The 22655-nt window shown below is 40.1% G+C and overlaps 2 protein-coding genes across 2 annotated transcripts in view; both read left to right on the top strand.

The window, feature by feature from the left end:
• The first annotated feature begins 1439 nt into the window (after positions 1 to 1439).
• Dhod (dihydroorotate dehydrogenase 2) lies at positions 1440 to 13091 on the top strand. The gene is made up of 10 exons (XM_022835009.2): positions 1440 to 1553; positions 4226 to 4441; positions 4989 to 5102; positions 5302 to 5387; positions 5723 to 5859; positions 6072 to 6187; positions 6723 to 6835; positions 7179 to 7338; positions 10722 to 10825; positions 11598 to 13091. Exons 1-10 carry the CDS (start codon positions 1551 to 1553, stop codon positions 11734 to 11736), a joined length of 1188 nt encoding a protein of 395 aa, XP_022690744.1. The 5' UTR covers positions 1440 to 1550; the 3' UTR covers positions 11737 to 13091.
• A 5275-nt stretch (positions 13092 to 18366) lies between these two features.
• kuz (zinc-dependent metalloprotease kuz) overlaps positions 18367 to 22655 on the top strand; it is a 34392-nt gene continuing 30103 nt past the window's right edge. The window contains exon 1 of the mRNA XM_022835013.2: positions 18367 to 21202. Within this exon, the coding sequence (XP_022690748.1) occupies positions 21088 to 21202 (115 nt within the window). The 5' untranslated portion in view covers positions 18367 to 21087. The remainder of the gene's footprint in view (positions 21203 to 22655) is intronic.

A 22655-nucleotide genomic window follows, 5' to 3' on the forward strand; every position in this document is an offset into this window, starting at 1 on the left:
GTTTTACTACGAAAAACTTGACACATTTATATTCCATTACTTTGTTTTTATGTTGTTACACATACATAAGCACCCTTCGGAATGATTTAAATACCTGCCACGTGAAAATCCTTATATGTTGAAAGCTCTAGTTTTCGGCCGTTGCCAGTCTAAAATAATTTCTTTTATGTAGAAAACTTGTTTTAAAAACACGGCAATGGTCGTGCATTTTTTTTACAGAAACTTATTCAAGGATATTGGGTACAATGTGCGTAACAATGCTATGCGTTGATGCGATACTCAATACATGATAGTGCCAAACTGTGGATAAAACTAAAGGTCATCTTAATTTGTAATAGGTTGTTCTAAATTATTCAAGAAAAGAAAAATCTTACAAGAAAGGAAGATCCTATAAAATTCTTCGCCGCTTTGAAAGCTAGACATTTAATGAAATAAGCATTCGAGAAGTGTGCTTTAAAGCTCTTTTCAAGGCTTCAGTATAATAATTACCAGTTTAATATTCAAGGCTAAAAGAATTGAAGGCTTTGCTTCGTAGTCAGAAAAATATACAAAGATACAACCCGATGATGTGTCACGTATGAGATAAATAGAAAATACTAAACAGTCATAACAGTGAACCTTTGCTTATTGATTTTAAGTTATCATACGCCCGGCCGTTTGGAGCGCTTTTAGTATGTAAGCGATTTTTATTGTTGTTATCTTCGTAAGATATTTGAGTACAGATTTTTTTTTCCTCAGAAAGGATGACACAAAAATAGTTCGCTGTACTTCTCCTTCACCTGAATATCCATATAATTACTATATCGGAATATCTTAATGAACCTTTTGTTGTTCATTTTGCCGAACACGTCTATGGGACTTACATCGCAGGAATTTCATCTTACTTAGATACCTGACGTTAAATTCACTTAATTTCACGAAGTCCAACCGGTTCCTCTCTTGTTAGTTACTATCATAGAGTCTCGATGGTAGCTAATAGATATAATAAAGACATGTTGTGGTCTAGGTTCGTAGTAGGGCATAGATACATTTCGTTTCGTGCAGTGAAACAGCAGTCTGATGGAATGGCAGACGGCGATACCGGATGCAAGACTCGAAACAGAGGTTGCATAGTTCTCTCGCAATATGACGTTTGTATTGGTTTTGGCTTCCGCTCAGGAGTCTTGGGAAATAGAAGCAAGGCTTTTTTTTTTGAGGTTAGTATTTATAATTTTGTAATTACATGTACATATTTTTTTGTTAAATTTCTTGTGAAAACTTTGAAAAATCTGCCAAATAAATGTCTTCCATTATAGATACATCTAAATCCTAATTATATTTTTAGCAGTCTACAATAGCTTTAAAGACAGAGATGGTCTTGCATTAAGGAAGCATATCTGCCTGTGGCATCCCCGCAAGACCACTCGATTCTAGAGCAGGACGCATGGTAGGGATTGTCTGGTTTCGGTATTGATGCGCGGCATCATTCGAAATTCAAAACAAGTTGTGATAATCTGAGTAGTGTTCGATCTGGTGAGGCCAAAAGCAAGCAAAGCCAGCACAATATAAAAATGGTTTGTCCTAATATACAACATTTTTTAATTAAGAGCTCTGAAATGTTGCCGCGGGCTTTCCTTTTTATAACTTTTTTTTATAATTTTTTTTTATAACTTTTTACTATAAATGATAATTCACAAACGGGGACAACCAAAGCTAAAATGGCGAGGTTTGTAGCGCGGAGTAATTCCGGTAATCATCTAAAATAACGTTTTACTACTTAGACAGACACGTGTTTCTCCATAAGTGCGCGTTTCCATACATCGTTAAAGCTCAACCAATTTTTAATGTTGATTGACATACTACGTTTTTGCGCATTATGATAATATTTGCGGAGTAATACACGAATAAGAGGACCCTATTTCTTTACAGTACAGCTCTTCTGTTCTTAACAAAACCTTTTTGCGTGAGGAACTGTGAAAAGTGAAACTCTTTTTCTTAGTCACGCCGCTTTATAAGGTCGCTAAATACAGCTTTGGTCGGTTCGATTAGGACGTTCATTCCATATACTAGAAGGTTTAGGATAGATTCATAACATCCTTTCTGCAACAGTCTTGAAGGTGCAAGCCGGCTTTTGTACGGCAACCCGAAAAGCCTGATTTAGGCGCTAAAAAACCCCTTTATTTTAGCGATCGTCTATTTAATAAGGGCGCAAATAACAGTCCTTCTGAGTTCCGTGAAGTAAAAAATCACAGCCTGCTGGAATGTTTTTTTTGCTTCGGCCTGCTTTTGTTGTGCTTAATATGTATTCATGAATATCTAGAATTACTGCGTGAGTGTTCATATTATCAAATGAGCTAATGTTCTAACGTGAGAAATAATCAAAGATCCTTTCGTAACTTCATTATACTGGCGTTATGTACAAGATATTTAGCAAACAACAGTTTCTGTAACTTTTATTTACACCATATTTATTGATGAATTTACATTATAACTATGGACAGTTAGTCCCTTAGGTATGTCGTGAAAGACGGCTTAAAGATGTATCGGTAAGCGTGTTTGCTTAAATTTACAATACATAAAATACAACAAATGGAAAAAAAAATATATATATATAATGGAAAAAGGGCATTTGCGTTAATATATCTAGCTTTTATGTTAAATTATAATCGTAATAAGTCAGCTGACTTGTAAGGTCAATGCATCTAAAACAAGTTATTTAGTTTGATAGAAATAAGTAATACGGAGAAAAGCAACCCTTATTGCTTTACATGTGTGTCAAACGTGCTTACTTCTAACATTCATGGTTTACTTTACAGCAATAGGAAAAGTGAAATAGGCCTCTTATAAAATGTGTACGCTTTTCAAGGAGTTTAGTGCTCAGTTAATAAGTGTAGCAGATCTACGTAAATATTGTCCGACACAATTTCGTTTGCAACTTATGATTGGAAGAGTGCAATACCAGTTTTAGCTCATTATTTTTCAGTTGTCAATCTTTACCTATAGTAGGTAGTGATTGATAAAGTAATACTTATTACTTGTGTATTATTACTTATTACTTATTATGTGTAGCTATATTTTTTAGAAAATATAGAATATATAGAAATAATCATATAATATAGTCATTACTATAACAAAATCCTTCAGAACGCTCAATCTCTCATAACGTCAGTGCCTGTATTGACATCGAGGAAGTCACACGTGCATGTATTGCGGCTGGCAATCAATTTACATGTGATACGGGCTTTAGAGTATGAGAGATACTTAGAGATTTTTCTTATAGTCTTGTAAGATGATTAAAATTATATTAACAGTACAGATTGCATGTGACTTGTTTCAGTTCATTAGAACGATGCTGGCCGTACGTATGTTTAACTACTCAGAAACACGCTCAACAGACAATCCATCTCTAATATTTTTTTTTTGTCTAGACTGTGTTTTAGCTTATGGTGAAGCGCTTTTAACCATTGCTTGTATTTAATGATCCATAACCTAATTTGATAAAATTTCGACAATTGACCGATAAATATAGGCGACTAGCGCAAATTAATACTGAATTTTTTCGTCAACACATGAAGAGGCGACATCTTAGAACCGTTTCGGTGCTGCCAAAGAAGATCTCTCAGAAGCAAACATAAGCTTCGGCCCTGCCGCTTGCTTTTCGCACGTAGAGTAATTTAGAAATAACTTTCAATTGTTTGTCGCGTCAGAACGGTACTGCACATAACCTTACATACTGAGATTAAATACTTTCCAAAAGGTTTAATGTTTACAACCTCAATAAAAATAGTAAGTTCTAGATGTAGAAAACACCCATATTTTTATTCTTGCGGCAATATACTTATTCTAAGTAGGACCAATGGGTGTTACAGCATTTTACAGTCTGTCTATGATGTCAAAAAATTTTTTCTTGTGGCACAACGAACATGTCTGAAAACTTTATTACATCATAGCGAACAGCTTCTTTTTAGAATAAGTAGCCTTTATTTAAACTGTAGCCTAGAAGTTCAGCTATATTTTGTCCTACATGATCCCTTTAAGTTTATGGGAAAACCTGTATTGGACAAAAGCGTCCGTTGTGTCTCCTCCAGCTTATAGCATTATTGGTCCGTTCCGATAATTAAATCTAATAGCAGAACCTCGGAATTACTCGAAGAATCGTTTTTGCAAGATGAACATTTGTTTGAATATTTGGATTAGATTAATTTTCGTTAATAAACTGTTTTTTTTTCTTGCGTTGGTTTTATAGGCTTCATCCAAACTCAAGTCGCTCTTGACTTTGTCATTGGGAGGCACAGGTGCATTCGCTACGTTTTGTATTCTTAAAGGTGAGCAGCGATTTTACGATAATTATTTAATGCCAATGGTACATCGTACACTCGAACCCGAAAATGCACATCGCGCTGGAGTGTTGCTTGCGAAATATCGGATCCTGCCTAATTGGAACACCGATTACCCCGAACTGGTTAGTTTCCAAGCGAACTACAGTAGATATTAGATGATCGTTAAAATAGACTGTGCCATTCTCAAGAATAACGCACCAAAACGCTTGTTCATTCAATAAGTAAGTCAAATATAGGATGGCACAAAAATAGGCACACAGTTAAACACGACGTGACTTCAACATTTTCTATTGTTCCTATTTCTAAAGTCTATTGTTAGGAAGTAGGGCTAAACTTAAACCTACCTTTCTCTGGAGCATAAGTCTAGATTTGTTCTTAAATATAGATTTGTGTCTTATCGCAAGGTAAGCTTACTTTTTCCCTATTTAGTATAATAATTTCACTGCCTTGAGCGACTATTCCTTATTTTTCAGGTTCTATTAGGCGGTCTGAGTGGGTATAAAAGGAGGCCAATTGTCTACTATTATTGTTATCGTTAATCCATAGACTACTTTGATTTTTGTCGCACTTTTTTCTGGCGTGCTAATTTTGGTCTCCGCATAAATGGGTTCATTTATATTGTTCTATACGGTTTATTATATTGTTATGTTATATTGTTTTATGTTCCAGAAAACTCGACTTTTTGGAATCGACTTCAGGAGTTGCGTAGGTCTTGCAGCTGGATTTGATAAAGATGGCGAAGCCGTGAACGGATTGTTTGATTGGGGATTCGGTTTTGTTGAGGTTCATCCGATTTCTTTAACGGAATTCTTTTTTTTTTAAGATCGTTGGTTGAATAGAATACCGTAATTGCTTAATTATGGCCCGAACAAGATATTGTGCGCTTCATAGAATCAACTGTATTGTAGCCATTGTGCCTGAAGTACTCTTTTCGTGTTGTAAGTTGTTATTTTGTTACTCTTATGTGCGATGCGTATTGCAGGTCGGTTCAGTCACTCCAATGCCCCAGCCGGGTAATGAGCGGCCGAGAGTTTTCCGCCTTCCAAAGGACCAAGCCATCATTAACAGGTTATTTCCAATGTCACTTAACAATTAAATCTTTATAGATTCATATATAATTGTGTCTACTCATTTGCATCAGTCTATTCTTTCTACAAGTGTCGGAGCGTTTTAGCTCAATACCTTGAGCATATGTAATGCGCATATATGTGAGGACGATGCACTTATGCGCCACAGAGGCCAATTGTTGTTTTATATTCCACCTATTACTATTCATTTTTATGGTTTGGGTTTAAAGGTGTACATTTCTACTGTGCGGATCTTCTCTACCTAGAGTCTCTTTACTATCGGTTCGATGATCTATCAAAGATGCAAGCATCTAATAGATGGCCAATTAATTTCAGATATGGTTTCAACAGTTGTGGTCATGAAGAACTGGATAAGACTTTGTTTAGTCCTAAGCGCAAACCCAAGGAAATTGTTGGCATTAACCTGGGCAAAAACAAAACCAGCGAGGACGCAGCCGCTGACTATTCAAAAGGTCTTTTAGCTGCAAATTACCCAATGCCCTTATTTTGCGGCAAGTTGAACAAATATGTCTGATTATTATGAAGTAGTAAAATGGTCTTATGCTAATAACTGTTTTGACATATTCAAAGTGCGGATATGAGAAATTCAAATGGTTTTGCCTTTATAAACAAATCGTAAAGTTACTTGCCAAGGCTACTTTCTTAGTGATTAATTTGAATTTAGGTGTGTTGAAATTTGGAGAAAAAGCTGATTATCTTGTCGTGAATATTTCGTCTCCGAACACATCAGGTCTACGACAACTGCAGAGCAAAAATCAGCTGAAAGAGCTCCTTTCTAAGGTTGGAAGAATGCTGGCTTCTTCAGTAATCGTATAGTAATGTTTGTACTTTTATAGAAAGCACCTTTATAGAAAGGTACAGGTAATGTAAAAACAAAACAATAAAAACAGCATATTTTTCATTACAGGCGTACTACGATATAAAAGTCTTATGAAGCTCACGATCCTCTGGATTTGGGTTTTTAAACTGGAAATACTTTGTGTATACCTTCGATCTTAGCGATTCAAGAATCTTTATTCCTATGATTTAATGCCGTAGTCATATGCATGGTTTATATATGCATCTTATTCAAACACAGATACACGCATACAAACTGAGCCCTATATATACCTATAAATTTGTAGTAAGAATAGTCATTATAAGCATCGGTTTTCTCAATTTCATTAATTGTTATCCATAGGCCTTTATCGCCTATGGGTAGGCGTCTTCATTTCATACAATGTGTTCAGATGTTTTCAGCACCATTTGTGCTATTTAAGCATTTTAGCTAGAGGTCTCGGTTGTATCAGTGTAAGCACTTAACTGCATACTCCAGGTGATTTCCACAAGAAACAGCCTTTCCGTCAAGGTGCCGATTCTCCTTAAAATCGCACCGGATCTCTCGGACGAAGATAAAAAAGATATTGCTGAAGTGATATTGATGAGTGAGTGAGTATTCTTCGCTGTTTCATTGCTTACCGTCTGCACAGAATATCTAATAACAATATAATTAACTCTTAATATGCAGGCGATACGCAGCGCACTCGAAACGCAGGGCACTCGAAAGAGTGTCAAACAAATGTCTCCCTTTATGTGTATATATATATATGCATTGCGAGCCAGCTCCAAGGGGTTCTGCATGCATGCAAGGACACTGGAACCAAAGGCTTGCAAAAGTTATTGGTAAAATAACAGAAAAGGTGTACTTCTAAATATAAATTACGAGGATTTTATTATTTCGACGGAGTAAAGTTCTGCAGACTTTGCACTAAATAAAATTATCGCTTTGTAGGTGTCAGGTAGATGGTCTAATAATATCAAACACTACAATTCGACGACCAAAGGAACTCGCTTCGGCAGGCTCCGATGAAATCGGGGGTCTCAGTGGAAAACCAATACATGCACTGTCGACAGTAGCCATATCCGATATGTTTCTTTTAACTAAGGGCAAGGTACGTCTCCAATTCAATTCGAAACAACATTATTTAGATATGCTTGAGTGGTTAGGATTTAGACTCGATCATATTATTTTTTTGGTTACTTTTGGATTAGATTTCGGTTATCGTTAATTATTCAATGAATATTTTCCATATAATCGATCGTGCTAGCTGCGTAAGCGCATTTATTTATATAGAGTAGCTAGCTACACGGCGTTACGTATACGAGTGCCTTCGTGCTGTCCTCGAACTCCTACGGGGCAGATTTCCTTCGTTCGAACTTCGCCATTGTCGGTTTCAGGGCAGTTTGTACGCGTCCCACCATTCCACTCTGTATAGTTACTCCAGCCATTACATTTCGATAGCCAAACAGAACGGCGTTTTCTCCAGGTTGTCGCTTCTGAATATATTGAATGAAAACGCTATTTTAGGGGGCAACCTCTGGAGCGAGCTGTGTCCGTTCGCTACTGGAAATCCGAGCTTTTCCGGAATCGTTCGAATCGTGCTCAACTAGTACACTGTACTGTGGGCGTCTGATAGTCGTCTTGACGAGTGTTCGATGTGATTTTGTTACAAGTTGTTTGCAACCCGCCACAACATGAAATAGGTCGCCTCGTCCGTTACTATGGCGCTGAAACCCCGACACCCGACGTCGCCCTTCAGACTGCCGCAAGCTGGACAAAACTGAGTGCAATAATCGACCAACAATACGATTTAAAGCCTAGAATCTATGAGGGGCTCGTAAAGTCTACAACCTCGTCGTCTGGAACCTTTGATGGTCCTATAAGTGCTCCTTAAAGGTGCGTTCCGAAGCTGACATCGCGTTGCTTTGGGTTTAGGTTACACGGGTGATATCTTACTTCGGGCCTGCATCTCCCAGACCCACGTTGTAAGCTCGGCCCTAGTTAGGAAATGCTCTCTTAATGACTTGCAATGTCTTCCACCCGCCTATACGCCGACTTTCCCGCAAGTGACTGAGGTTGATAGGGTCGTACTCCTGCAAGGTTAGAGCCAGTGTGTTAACTTTGAGTGAGTTAAAGGTTCACTCTTATTTTCAGAGAAACGCTGCTAATAACCTCGAAGTGTTACCTGTTGCTAACAGTCTGGAGGTGTCACCCATGCAAGTAAGAAACTTTCTACGGCCTATACTACCGCCAAACATCGGTCTTGCAAGAGTGTCCTCTAGCCTCGGCGTCAACTGAATGGATAGTGTAGGCAATGACACACGCGCCCTCTTTTACTTGGCCTAACCGACATGGGAACGGAGAATTTCTACTACCCGAACCTTTTTAGGGATCGCCCGGAAGGATTCAGACGTCCGTGATTCTGTGGCCTAGTTACACCATCTCTTATATTGCGGAAATGCACGTCTGTGTGTCTAGCCACAGGCCACTGGAGTCGATGGCCGCCAGCATTTTTTGCAGGTGGCGTATGTAAGTGTCAAAATTAAAGCAGTCTTTGACATCGTTAAGGCAAACGAGAACCATTTGGTGCTTCAAATTGTGCATCAGCCTTTAGAACGCCGCGGGTGCTTCAGCGGGACCGAATGGCATCCGCTCGAATTGGTACAGCTTATAATATCTGCAGAATGCCGTTCATTCGAATTGGTACAACTTATAATATCTGCATGATGCCTTTCATACGTTCATTTTGTGGTAGAGTTCAGCCTGCAATAATTAATGGGAACGCAGAAACATATGTCTTTTTCTTTTCACCGAAACTACTACAAACAACAACAGGATCTGCCTCTCTGCGGGTGCAACTTGCCGACTGGCATAGTGTACTGAGCAAGATCGGTATGGGTGACTGACCAGATGTCCGGACTGTTTCCAGCTATCAGATAAAAATTACCGCATTGACCCCGCATTGGCCCACCGAAGGAATGGGCTTGCTGTCAACCCCCCACACCTAACCCATTGTCATCGAGAAAACAGCACCCTGATAGGATATTCTTTCAAGTTCCCGAGCGTTGGCGTCAACAGAATCGTATTCTGATAGGGTAATCCTTTCAAACTTCCGCAGCACCTGATACTCGACCTCGTGCACCCGTGCGACGTTGCTAACAGTGGGAAACAGTTTTTTGGCCTGTCGTCGACTGCAACGTTAATCACCCCCAGAACTGTCAGCCAGGCGTGCTGAGTATCGTAGAAGAGGGGATCCGAGCGCAGCTTATCCATCACCTGTAAAGAAATGTGTTTACGTGTGCTCTGAAATCAAATATTAGGACCTACCTTCCCGCAGGGAAATTTTACCTCAGACGCAAACAGGTTATTGACGCTCCCATTTCCTGGCGCTTCTACAAAGATGAGGCCTTGGGCACCAGCCCTTCAAATGACTCTGCTCCCCGCAGTTGAAGCATATGCGATCGGTTGCTGAACGTTCATGCCTCCACCCGCCACAACTTTCAGATTCGAACTTATTCCTGCTTGATGTTCCTAAGCCCTGGTACCGCGCAAGCTTCGAAATTCGCCTGCGCAGCCCTGGTAAGGTAGTTTCACGCATGCATTTATGACGTTCCGTCAAAGACCTCGGAGACATAAAGTAGCCCTGATAAAAAAGGGTTCGATGAAGCTATAAAAACCTTCTCTCAACGCCTCCTGCGGGCGCAGTACTCACGTGGACCGGAAACCACTTTTCAAGTAGGTTCTCAAAGGGTGTCGGTTTGAACTACAATGCGCTGTTGATATCGCGTTCAACGTCGCCTGTCTCATGTCCGCCGCAAGCCACGGTTTTGCCGGTTCAGCAGAAATCAAAACGCTGCTCCTAAGAGCTGGTGAAGGGGCCAGCCCTGGGCGTAGGTGGTGGGTTCTAGCTGAAGAGTAGTCCAGATTTGCCAAGCGCCGTGTAGTCCAGATGCGACAGTTCGATTGATAGGACCGACGGTGGAGCAACGTTCATAATGTCCGCGCATGGGTGAAAAACCAGAACCTTGAGTGTGGAGTTTGTTTTCGGTGTGTTATCATCGCCCTTCCATGAATTAGACAACTCTTTAGGTTTGTTCGTAGTCGACGCTGAGCGTTCTTTATCTATCTGGCTTAACTTATTACTCGGAATCCGGTCCCTTGTTGCTGCCATCAAAATGCTGTGAATAACAAAGCTGCTACCGATGAATTGCAATTTATTCGATCTCAGGCAATCTCATATATATAAATTTGGGACGCATATACTCAGGAATTATGATATATTAATTGTCACGGCGCGCACTTTTACAATATGAAAAAATGGTTTCGTGCTAAGTCTGATGTAAAAAAAAAAGTGCACTTAGGTTTTCGTTTTTCTTTGTAAAATTTAATTTCATGTAAGTTTTACTTTATCAGAATCCTGTAATATCTAAACACAGTGTGCTTAATTGCAATCTTAGTCAAATATATTCGTCAAGCAAATACTCTTATTTGCAGATACCTATTATTGGGGTTGGAGGTATTTCAACCGGAGAGGAGGCTTACGCAAAAATTAAAGCTGGAGCTAGCATGGTTCAAGTGCTCACCACTCTTATATATAGGTTCGTACCTATTACTAACCTGTTATGCATATCGTACAGCTATCGCCATTCCATTAGAATAAGACTCATATGTGCACTTTTTAAAGCTTCATTCGCGAAAAGCTTTAATGGTGGCTATTGCTTGATTTTGACGTGATTGAAATACCTAAGTGGTTAAGGTTAATGTTTTTGACGGACTGATCCACATACAAATAGAACAAAAAACTTACTTAAATAATAGTCGTAGAACTTTTGTGTACCTTTTCTTTAATAACTCATCGCAATTATTTTCCAGCCTCTAGCTCAATATTCAGCAAAGTCACACTATAGTTCAACAAGAGCCGCCGTAAGAAGTATGGTAAATGGACAGTTTTTTTACAAATAGTGCAGACCAAATTGCTGCCATCGTCTAGACATATATCATCGAACCTCCTCACAAATAGAGCTTACGCTATTAAAAGAACGACTTAGCTAAGGATATGTTCCAAGTTATTTTAGTAACCTAAAATAACTAAAAATATTCAAATATTTTGTCTGTACCAAGTGTAGGAGACAAATGTACTAAGTTGAACTGGAAAAGCTCTTTTTGATAGCGAAAAGAAAACTGGCATTTCCTGTTAAATTCACGATGGTGATATCCTTTTTTCAATTTAATCCATTGTGTGTCGACGATATTGATCCTATTCCAATAAGATGACCCCTAGCCAAAAGGAATAAATATTTAGCGGGTAGGCTTCTGCTAATAGGTCTAAGCCCCAAATATATGCCGTGCTTCGATGCCTTTTAATCACAGGGGTCCACCAGTAGTCGAGACGATCAAAGCTGAGATGGTGAAGTGTCTCAAGGAAGATGGTTACACAAATGTTACCGAAGCCGTTGGAGCAGATCATCAGATAGACGCCATCGTCTCCAAGTTAATTACGATCAAGTAAATATTGTCAATCACCATGACCCACTTCAGGCTTGGGAAAACGTAGCAACATTTCATAAGATAGTAAAAAAAGCCAATTAAAATATATGTGTATCACACCGTGCCCTGAACCAGATTGAAAACATTAAGCAAGCACGCTAAAACTAATGAGTCTACCAGAACAACTGTGGTGATGAAGTTCGCGATACTGAATAGAAATTAACTGTAGTTAAGTGAAGTTACGATTATTGCCAGTGAGCCACTAGGTTGCTGAAATGCCAGAATTTGTATCCCACCCATTTAATATATATATATATATATATATAATGTTTTCATGTGTATTGGGAATTGGTTAGAAATGAAAAAAACCTTTTCTTGAACCTATAATCAGTGTAAACTGCCACGGTATCACCGATAAAGCTGTCTTATCCTAGCTTAGCAGCACTCCTGTACCGCTATTGTCGCCAAAGCGAATCGATGGTGTTCTTAAAAGATGTTGTGATCTCTGAGTATGCGTAACTGTATACGGGTCGAACACGATTCCCGTGTTAAAAGAAGGAAACCGTTCCTTAGCAACGGCCATAGATGTATGTGGATTGTATGCAGATGAAACCTGAATATGATATGTTACCATAGTGCTAATGCTTATAGTATAACAATACTTTTACCTGATGGAAAATCGAAGAATGAAGTGGATCATAGCAGAAAAAACCATTAATATAAAAAGTTTGATTATTATTACGCGTACTATAGGGTGTACGGAAAAATAGTTTTTTCACTTATTTGGTAATCGGATCACGAGTAAAGGCTCGTTCCGCCTACCTAAATGCATATACATTGCATTGGGATGTAAAGGAAGATGCACCTATACATATACTTATATATAAGTGCTAGAAGAAGTATATATATATATATATATATATATATATATATATAATAGTATATACTTCTTCTAGCATGGATTTTAGGAATAAGCGCCAGGATTCATCAAAGTGACTGCAAAAAGGGCATTATTTTTTAGGATTCTAAAGGTTTTCGGTTTTATTATCTAGCTTCGTTGCTGACAGAAATTCTCGGGTGTGTCTCAAGAATGGCTTTTCTTTGCTGCTTAAACGAGTTGTAATCTCGTATATGTCAGTATTTAGACTATTAAAAAACAATGCTTGTATGACAACTTTTTCCTGTCAGATGAATTACGCTGAGACCTTGTCAGCCTGGAAGAAAATTTCTCGTAACCATCACATCCTGAGCTAAGAATTACAGCTCTTTCAGAAGACAGTCATATTTATGTTCTTTTAGGATTTCTTCCAAAAGGCTGCCAGTGGCCGCGGGCTCATTCCCCAGGTGATTCCATTTCGATAAACTTGAAGAGCTTCATCGGATGCTTGTTCTTTTAGTTACCTTTTTTGGAAAGCACTAAATTATGAGGCAAGATCAACTAAAGATCTTCTAAATTAACTTTTCTGGAAGCAATGTTCATTCTCAGATGTTGGGCATAGCATTTTTTGCATCATAACTTCCTTCATAGATCGACAATGGAATTCTTTCCCATGAAATAAGTTGAATGCGACTCGACTCTTCTTGATGTATATCGTCAGATAACTTCGTTCACGACAAGTACTTTTTACCGGTAATTACCAAAAATCGCCTGACTACTATTGAAGGTCGCAGCTGTCTGAGCATTTATGGTTAGCGTAGACAGGTTATATTCGATTTTTTTTTAATCCACAGGATAATTTATACCATTCTTTTTTTGTACAAACAAGTCAATACGATTTTATTAAAATAGGAAACGGTGGCGTGCGATCTTACTTCCTGTTCTTTAGGGAACGACATTTTTATATGGTCAGGATGCCGTCAGATGCTGTCTGTAGATTACCACAACTGAATCGTACGTTTTTAGTACTAGGGAAATATTAGATACAAACGGAATGAGTATTATGCTACTACTATAAGAAACTAGAGATGCTGTTGGAGAACGATGATGGGCAGTGGTAAGGTTTGGATGCATAACCATCGCAGCTATGTTAAACCCTACCTTTCTGTTTAACCACTAAGCCTGAAATAGAGTGATCCGCTACCTAAGGAAGAAGCTTTTACGCTTGCGATGCGTCGCGTAAGGACTTGTGAAAAGCTAAATAAAGCAAGAAGGTGAGTTAATATTTGTGAGGGTGTATTACTAATATAACTCAAAAATAAAATACCAACGGCACTTTCTCAACTAGCTAAAGATTATTATTATTATTATATATAACAATGAAGCTGTCCTCAGTTAATATAGGCTCAATAAAAAAGCCTCGCAGTTTGCTACATGTATTCGTTATAAAGCGAGTTCGTTCACGTTCATCGAATAAAAGGTAACGTTAGGCACTTTTTGTAGGCTACTGACTTTACACGGGTCGTAACGGCATGAAGGTTCCTTAATATATATATGAATATATAAATAAATGGCTAATTGATCATGGTCAGGTATTTGCTACTGAACTGCGCGTAACTTGAAGAGAAGGAAACAAATGGGCTTGAATGATGTACTTTTCTATCGATGTTCATTTTTTTTTTAATTTCAATACCACGAGGTGACACTAATGTGTTGCATTTTCAATTTAACTGATAAACACTGCATTGAAAAATTGCAATTTCTTACTGCTGAGTAATACTATGCACTAGTAGTTGTTGTCATTGTCGATTTATGTGCGCGTCATGACAGATGCAGTTATTTGTACAAAACTGGAACATCCATCTATTTCCGTGAGTTTATGCAAATATATTTTCGATGCGGATCGGATTTTTCTCATATTTTGTTTCCGGGACTGTATCTAAATCGAAACAAATACTTCAACGGAATTATTTATAAACTCAAACAAGCCGTTTCTAATAGTCATATTTAATTAATAGCACTCCGTTCAAGTCGGCTACAGCATCAGTTTGAGGCTAAAATCACTCACTAATCATTTCCAAAATATTCCTCCTCTAATCTGCGGATAATAACCACGCGTCAAGCGATATTGAAAAATGTAAAGTCGTTAATTGAGCGGTCAGATACGCCCTACACAAAAAAAAAACAACGAAATTGAGTTGTGGGCTGATAGAAGCCATTTTAAAGCTTAATACTTTATGAAGTATTAAGCTTTAAAATGGCTAAAAAAAATCACCTTTTTGGCCATTTTAAAGCCTCGTACTTTATGTTTTGGGAAATTTCACTTTTGAGAAATGTAAAAGTGTGACCTTAGCCAGGCAACTTAATGAGCCTATCATCATTATTATTATGAAAAAGCTATTACTTTTTTCTATAAAAATTCTATTCTATATTCTAAAAAGCTATTATTAAAAATGAGAGGATCTCGCTGAGGTTCGTTTCACATGGGTGGATTGGATTATAGCTGGTCATCGCTCACTTTGCGAAAACGAGGCATGGCTTTAGTTATGGTTTCATTCTAGAAATACTTGGCCTTTTTTGGTACCAGCAACGGCGGATGAGCGGATGGCTGTTATAGTGAACAACCCAATCAAACCTTATATATATACAGGGTCCGGCATTCAAATCTGGACAAACGTCAGCGGGTTGTTTATCGTATCGAGCATGTCTTGATCCAGCATTCATAGTACTAGAAGAAAATTTCTTATTTTTTCAACGTAAAACTCGTCGTGATAAAAGCGGTCCGCCGCCTTCGCAGTTTCAATGAAAATGAGCTATTATCCAGTTTTCTCGGATATAGAAAAATTTGTTAACATACATATCTTAGGTGCTATATTCTGTGTATAAAGTGCTGGCTTTAAAACTGGACTTTTTCCTACGAGCTGTTTCTAACAAATGTATCTAAATAAAAAGCAATATTTCGACGAACTTTTTTTCTAGCCTGCTCAATGTATAGTCGTGATATCTATGTCTGTTTAATACAATTTGCATTCGTCTTGGCCAGATATATAGCTTTTGGGGTAGAACCACTTTATTAATCATTTTCAAAATATTTCTGCTAGAATCTGGGCTGACATCACATCAGCACTACCGAAAACGCGTGCCCAAAATATAATAACAAGTACAAGGAGTCTCGAAAACACTAACCGTTGAAGCTCGTCTGCTAAATGGTGTCCTTTCTGAAACGCTAATATTTTTATCAAAAACCCTAAAATATCAGAAGAAATTTTCAAGGCTTTTAAATTTAAACCCTATTGAAGATCTTACAGTTTCCTTCATGCATAAATTTTTTGAAAGCCAGGTGGCAACTGGCTTCATACACATTGATCTATATCGAACTATCTGTGCAATTATCAACATTGACCGTCGACATCTATAGGTTTTTTGGCGAACTCTTCGGCCCATCTTAAGGCATGTAAAAAAAAATTCGGAACTTTTGTTGGGTTCGTTACGACGACAAGCGCTGTAATCACTGTTTTGCGGATACGTTCATTGACTAGTTCATTGCTCTAGGGAGCCAGAAGTTGCTGGTCCAAACCCGGTAGAATATCAGTTAATAAAAATTGTCTGTACAACAATATAGTTTAAGATAGGACGGAAGATGCATAAACTCGGGACTGTAACCTGAATAGTTTGTGAGCGGTTTACGGTCGGCCACGGATGACGGCACTAGATCCAAGCATCTGACGTTTGCTGCATTTAATTTTGAAAGCCTACAAATACCAGAGACGACTATGAGAGATGATAACGACGATCGAATGGCGTCTTTCCTCGACTTCAGAATTCATTATTGTTCGAACCATAACTCTATACATTTTGAACTAACTAACCCAGAGGCTTGCCAGTTATTCTCCCTATACATCGGAATATTGACGTTGCCTTAGTAAAGGTTTAGCCAGAAACAGTTGCTATCCACATGGAGCAATTAAAGATATGCGATATTGTCATTGCTTTTCTTAAACGTAAAGTTAGAGTAACTATATCTTAGGCCTAAATGATTTCTAAAAACATCGTTACGTACGCTCAGTAGTAAGGCATGCCTCTTGACAAACCGTAAAAACCTATAAATATCAAATTTTCACCAGGAGAATTAACGACGGTAGACCGCTGCCTAGTAGACAGCGCAAAGCATGCCCCAAAAACGCGTCATATGCCCTAGTTATAGTTCTCCGATTCGCCTAGTTATAAGAAATAATAAACAACGGAATAATGAATACTTTTTGTTTGAGCTTAGTAAATGAAACGTCTAGAAGAAAGGTGTTTTGATCATTAAACGCAGGTAAGATATATTTGTTTTTGGGTCAATACAAATGACGGGAACACTTTCGCGACATCTACGCTTGGTCTCGATTCGGTTATGACAAATCAATATGCCGTAAAAAGCGGCCAGAGTATGCGCGTTGATTTTCTACAAAGTAGTACGTAAAAAAGCACGCAACTTTTGTAACTTATGCGTAGATTATTTCAAATACTTTTGCTGAAATTGTCTTACTAAACAATAACCTGATAAATCATACGTTCTTCTGTAATACTCAATAGAATTAAGTGTGGCAAATTATTTATTTCGAAAACTTGAAACAGCAGAAGCAATCAGTTACAGCTAATTTATAGGCAAAAACTTGATTGCAAGTAAGCATAGCATAAATCTGCAACGCATGAGTGACCACAGAGTATAAAAATCGGGACCGTCTTAGTTCACTCCGCGCGTGCGCATACAAATCAAGGCTGTAGTGCCTCTATGTAGTATTTCTGAGTTTGTTATTAAAAAGTAATTATGTACGTTTAATATTCCAAGTTAGCTTAAAGCGACGGAACGTTTGAAATCGGTCGATTCTATTTTCAGTTTAGCGTGACATACCCCTAAGACCGTTTAACCGACTGAAGCGCGAATACGGAAGTAAGAAAACAGTAACGCAACTGGGAAAAGGAAATGTTAATGTTCAACTAATTAGTGAGCCAAATACAGTCGATACATTCAGCTCGTCGATTTCGTTTCTTCTATGTGTGCGTTGTTTCTATGCCTAGACACAAGGGTGATAGCGAGACACGCATTCTCCAATACGTCGAATACGTATCGTATCTTCGATAAGCTAAAATGATTAGACCCCAGGTAGTCGTGTTCAAGGCACAAGCTTCGCTAGCAAGCTCAATTTTTTGCCACCTTTCATCAGGCTGATGGCAATTAAGCCTTAGGTGGATTGGATGGATAGACAATAAAAAAAGCACGAAAATGTTCGGTCGAATTATGACCACATTGTTGGACAAAACATACCATGGATAACGAATACTGCTTAAAACTGATAAATGCATACAACTGCCCTAAACCTTTAACTTATCGACTACTTTGACTGAGCACGTCTCTTATAGTTGACCTTGTTTGAAATCGATTTATACCACACGCTTACTTTGTAATTATTTCCTTACCGAAAAGATACACACTGATCTGTATCAAGCTCGTTCGTTGTATGTCGGCCTTACCACTCGGCTTTACGCTGATCAAGGAGACAGTAACGTGAAGTCAACGTGTTCGCCTGCCAGCCTTTTCTCTTTCGAAATAGGCACCGTGTGTACTAGCTGCAATACCTAATGACGTTCATAATTTGCGATACATGCATAGACATAGTTTTGCCGCCTTAACCGACTATGAACGGCTAAGCGCCATTACCCTCATTTTCAGCCATATTGGTTTGCTCCACTACCCCTCGCGCATGCGCTTTCCCTCTGTCGGCCTGCGTTTCGGCTGGCGATGCTAGTTCTTCTTCTTTTTCACTTGCGCTTCACAGACGGTCATAGACAGAGGGCCATACACAGATAGACTGCGAGACAGACAGCCACAGGGACACACACACACACACACGCACGCACGCGCGCACACACACACATACATATATACACAAACAGCCAGAGACGCACACTATTAGAAGAACCTATGCGCATAGGTTCAGATAGATACCCACAGGAAGATAGGAGGCAGCACAGTCACACACAGAACAGAACAAACGGACGGCGGTGTGGGCTAGTCGGGCGATTTGTAGCCAGAACAGCAGCAGCAGTTGCCGAACGAAGGCGACGACTGCGGCGGCGGCGGCGGCAGCGGCAGCGGCAGCGGCGGCAGCAGCAGCAGTATCGTCAACGGTGTGATGCTATCGAGGAACCTGACGTGTGCCGATTGTGTTTGCAGTAGTTCGGCTTCATCGTCGACAAAGAACTGAGTGTCGAATCGGGAGCTGATTGTGCTCCTTGGGGGTTTGCTTGCTGCCTGCGGCTGGTGACAGCAGCAGCAGCAGCAAACAGTGCAGTGTAGTGCATCTAGGTAGGCAGTGTATGTATGTGTGCGTGCGTACGTCCGTCCGTCCGTCCGTCCGTCCGTCTGTGTGTATGAGAAGCAAGCTTTACGACCCAACACAGCACCGTACTACTATCTACTACTCATGCTGATGCTGCTGTTGTTACTATCACAAGAAAAATAGCAGCAGCAGCAGCGTCAACAACTATTGCTACCGTAACTCCTACGACCATCGGAGCCAAAGTTGCTGTTGCCGAAAAGAAGCTGCGTCCGTCATCGTCCTGCTTTTGCTGCTGCCATTTCGATGACGAGGTCCGTTCGGTCCTGGTCGGACGGACACCATCGCCGCAGACATCATCAGCAGCAGCAGCAGCAGCAGCAGCATCGTCAGTGCCAATTATATTCAATGTGAGAGAAAGGCCGCCCGATAGTTAGTGTTTGAACTCTGATTAGACTTCTGAGTAAAGTGAATCTGTGCTAAATACAAGAAACGCTGGTGACAAAAACAACCAAAAGGCTCGAAATAGGAATAATTCTAGTACTAGTAGTGGATGCCGCTCGCGTGCGAAAGCAGCAGGGATAGAGGTGCAGACGAACCAGCAGCTATCCTCGATGGTTCTCGAGTGCATTTTTGTCTGTTCAGTTGAGTGTCGAGCAGCTGAAGTCTAGTGTGACGATTCTGACCGACGATGCCGAAGTGGTAACAGAAACTTGTAGCTGTTTTTGTCGTCTTCGTCCTCTCGGCCTCCCACAGCCGTTGAGAAAGAGAGTGCCGAAGTTATTTGCGTCCCCATCGCTCATTGATTCGTCCACAAACAGTGCCACTAGAACAATCAACAGCAGCAGGAGCAGCGTCGCAACGGCAGCAACTAACGGAACCTATAGCAACACAAAATCGGGAAGACAGAGTTCATAAATAGCACCAGCATTTTAATTAACTGTGGCCTTTGCTGTCGGGCCCGTCTCTTCTCGGAGATCATCGAGGCGTAACGGCGACAGCAGAGCGCATCCGAAAATCGACATATAGGTACTTTGTAGTTATACTGTAGATCGTTATTTCTATTACCATCATCACCGTCAGGTTTAGATGTTTATCCAAACGACAAAGAACTTCCAACAGCTACAATACAAGGGATTCCCCCGCAACAAAAGCACCGATGTAGCAACGAGCAGATCCGATTTTATTCGGTACAATTGAGTAAAACAAGGTAAAGCATACGAAGGGGCCGCGTGCGTCAATCGTGCTTGTCTTAGTAGGGGCTGCGACGGTGGTTATTCAGTGGCTGGCTAGTTGATTTGGATGTACTATTCTCCTCGGTCGATCCTTTTTCTTGTATGACGAACTGTGCGTATGGACGGGGGTGTGAGTTACTTCTTCGTTTTTGTCATTAGCTCAGTGGTCAGCCTCCATCGTCGATATCAGCCTTTCATTCGTTGGCGTTTCACGATTCTTAGTGTACGCTGCTGACCCCACTATTGGAGATCGTTTGTCGTCATTACCCATTTCAGTGTGCGAATCGTGATATTTGTATGATCGCAGGAAGTATCCATCTACAAATATATATATATATATATATATATATATATATATATATATATGTATATGTCCGAAGAAGAAGCAAACTACAGTGCACTCTGGAATTATATTATCGCTACCTCTTCTTTTTTTGATTGAGCCACAGTAACTGTATGTGCTTTAGAGTGTGTACGTTTCGTGTATTCCTCTGAGTCAACAATTCGTCTGGAGGTGTTTTCGCTCTACGTTTGTTTGCTGCGTGGAAACTGTTCGTTCTTGCCAGCTCGTAATTAATTGTTTGTGAATGTGAGACCAAAAGATGATGCTGGTTGTGATGACGGTGATGATGTCTCAGCTAGAAGTACCACTATCTCCGGTGGAAGTTATAGAATCTGTAGAAGTTGTAAGAGTAATACTAAAGGCGGCGGCGGCGGCGGCAGCAGCAGCAGCAGCAGCAGCAGCAGCAGCAGCAGCAACAACGACGACGACGACGACGACGACGACAACAACAACGAGAAGCACAACAGCAACAGCAGCATCGCGAACCTCCTGCTCAATTGCTGCACGGGTGGTGAAAACAGCGTAGGCGGACGGCTGTCCTGGCTTCGAGCCAGCGGACAGCAGCAGCAGCAGGAGCAAGCCGAGAAGGAAAGCAATGTGCTCCCCGTTAAAACTCCATCGAAAAAGACTCCGAGGGGAGTTGGTCGTACTCTGCCTCATTTGGTTTCTCGGTGTTGCTGGACAACCGCGGCTGTGTCTAGCTCACTCAGGTACGTTAAAGTCCAGATACTGTTTACTTTCATACTGTGTTGAGCAAAAGCTGGACAGCTGGATTCACTACGACTTGATGTTTTCCCACAGCACATGTGTATACGATTGTGTGCTACTGACGTTTGTTATCGTCTCTTCTCTGCCCCTGTAAACCTGTTCTAAGATAATACCTTTCCTTCACTCATGTCGACTTACACGCATGCACATGTGGACTAATAGGCTTCATAATCTCGTGTTTACATCATAAGGCTCGACTTTTGTCCATCTCGTTCGGTTATGCGATGGACACATGTCGTTTATGTGCGGACCTCTGCGCTGCCCTTCCCTGTACTATGTATCATCGCATACATAAAATGACGATGCGACGCGGCTGAGAATGTCTGTTTTGATAGCGGCTGCGTGGCGTTAGAGCAACCGGCCGTCAGGAAGACACACGGACGGTCGTTGACCGCAATTATCATTAGCTATTCAGATCGTTAGTGAATTTGCGGGTTTTTTTTCGATGTACTAGATGATCGCTACGCTAAGATGGCTTACGCGATATCATAGCTATTCTCGTTATAAAGCTGTTTGAAGGTAATCTGCTCGGGTAGGGCTGCTGAAAGACAGAGAAATACTATCACTAAATCGTAGTGCCTGTTCAGAAGTTGAGATTGCTTCGGCGGTCAGTTTATGGAGTGTTAATTGAGTTTGCTTCACTATATAAAACATTGGGCTCTTTACTTACCAAGTACTATACATAGCGCTCGACAAGCGGATTTGATAGTGTTTCTTGCTTGTAGTGCTTGAATCGTTAGGCGTTACTTTAGACGGCTGGCGTTCGGCACAAAAACAAAATGTAATTCCGTGCGAATTCAAATCCAAACTACCATATGCCCCTAAGCTCGGCAGGCAAACACTGCGCCTCCACGGAAACATGGCGACCGTGTTTCCGCTTGTTAGAACTCTTCTTTTACTCATGTGTCCCAATTTCGATCCGATTCAGGTAAAATGATTGATATGATTAGCGAATCTTCTATGGAAACTGCTGGTCTTTTGAATTGTCGTGTTATTCTATAAGTCACTGCTGATGTGTTTTCTGTTCATGGTGATGCGTTCTTCTGAGCACCGTGTGTTTATTACAGGATAAGAAGTGCGTGTGCGTAACTGTAGGCGCTTCACATGTAGCTTTGCGGAAAGTCAATCATTCCATCACGTACTTCGTCTATGTTTATACTGATTAAATTGTCGACTGCTTCAGCGATTGCTTATAGCACGCTAGGAAGCGTTGAAACGGTCACGGTGTACGAAATTCGTAAAGCTAAACATACTTACTAATGTCTAGTTTTATGAATGTCACATATTATGTAACGATTATTTTTGTGTGTTGTACACCGTGAACATGATTTCTGGCCGAATGCAGGGTGGAGCTGAGATATTTAACTGTCCATGGAGGATGCTTTACTGTGATCT

This window comes from Varroa jacobsoni, unplaced genomic scaffold (genome assembly GCF_002532875.2).
Source record: "Varroa jacobsoni isolate VJ856 unplaced genomic scaffold, vjacob_1.0 scaffold_560, whole genome shotgun sequence".
In the NCBI taxonomy this organism is placed as follows: Eukaryota; Metazoa; Arthropoda; class Arachnida; order Mesostigmata; family Varroidae; genus Varroa; species Varroa jacobsoni.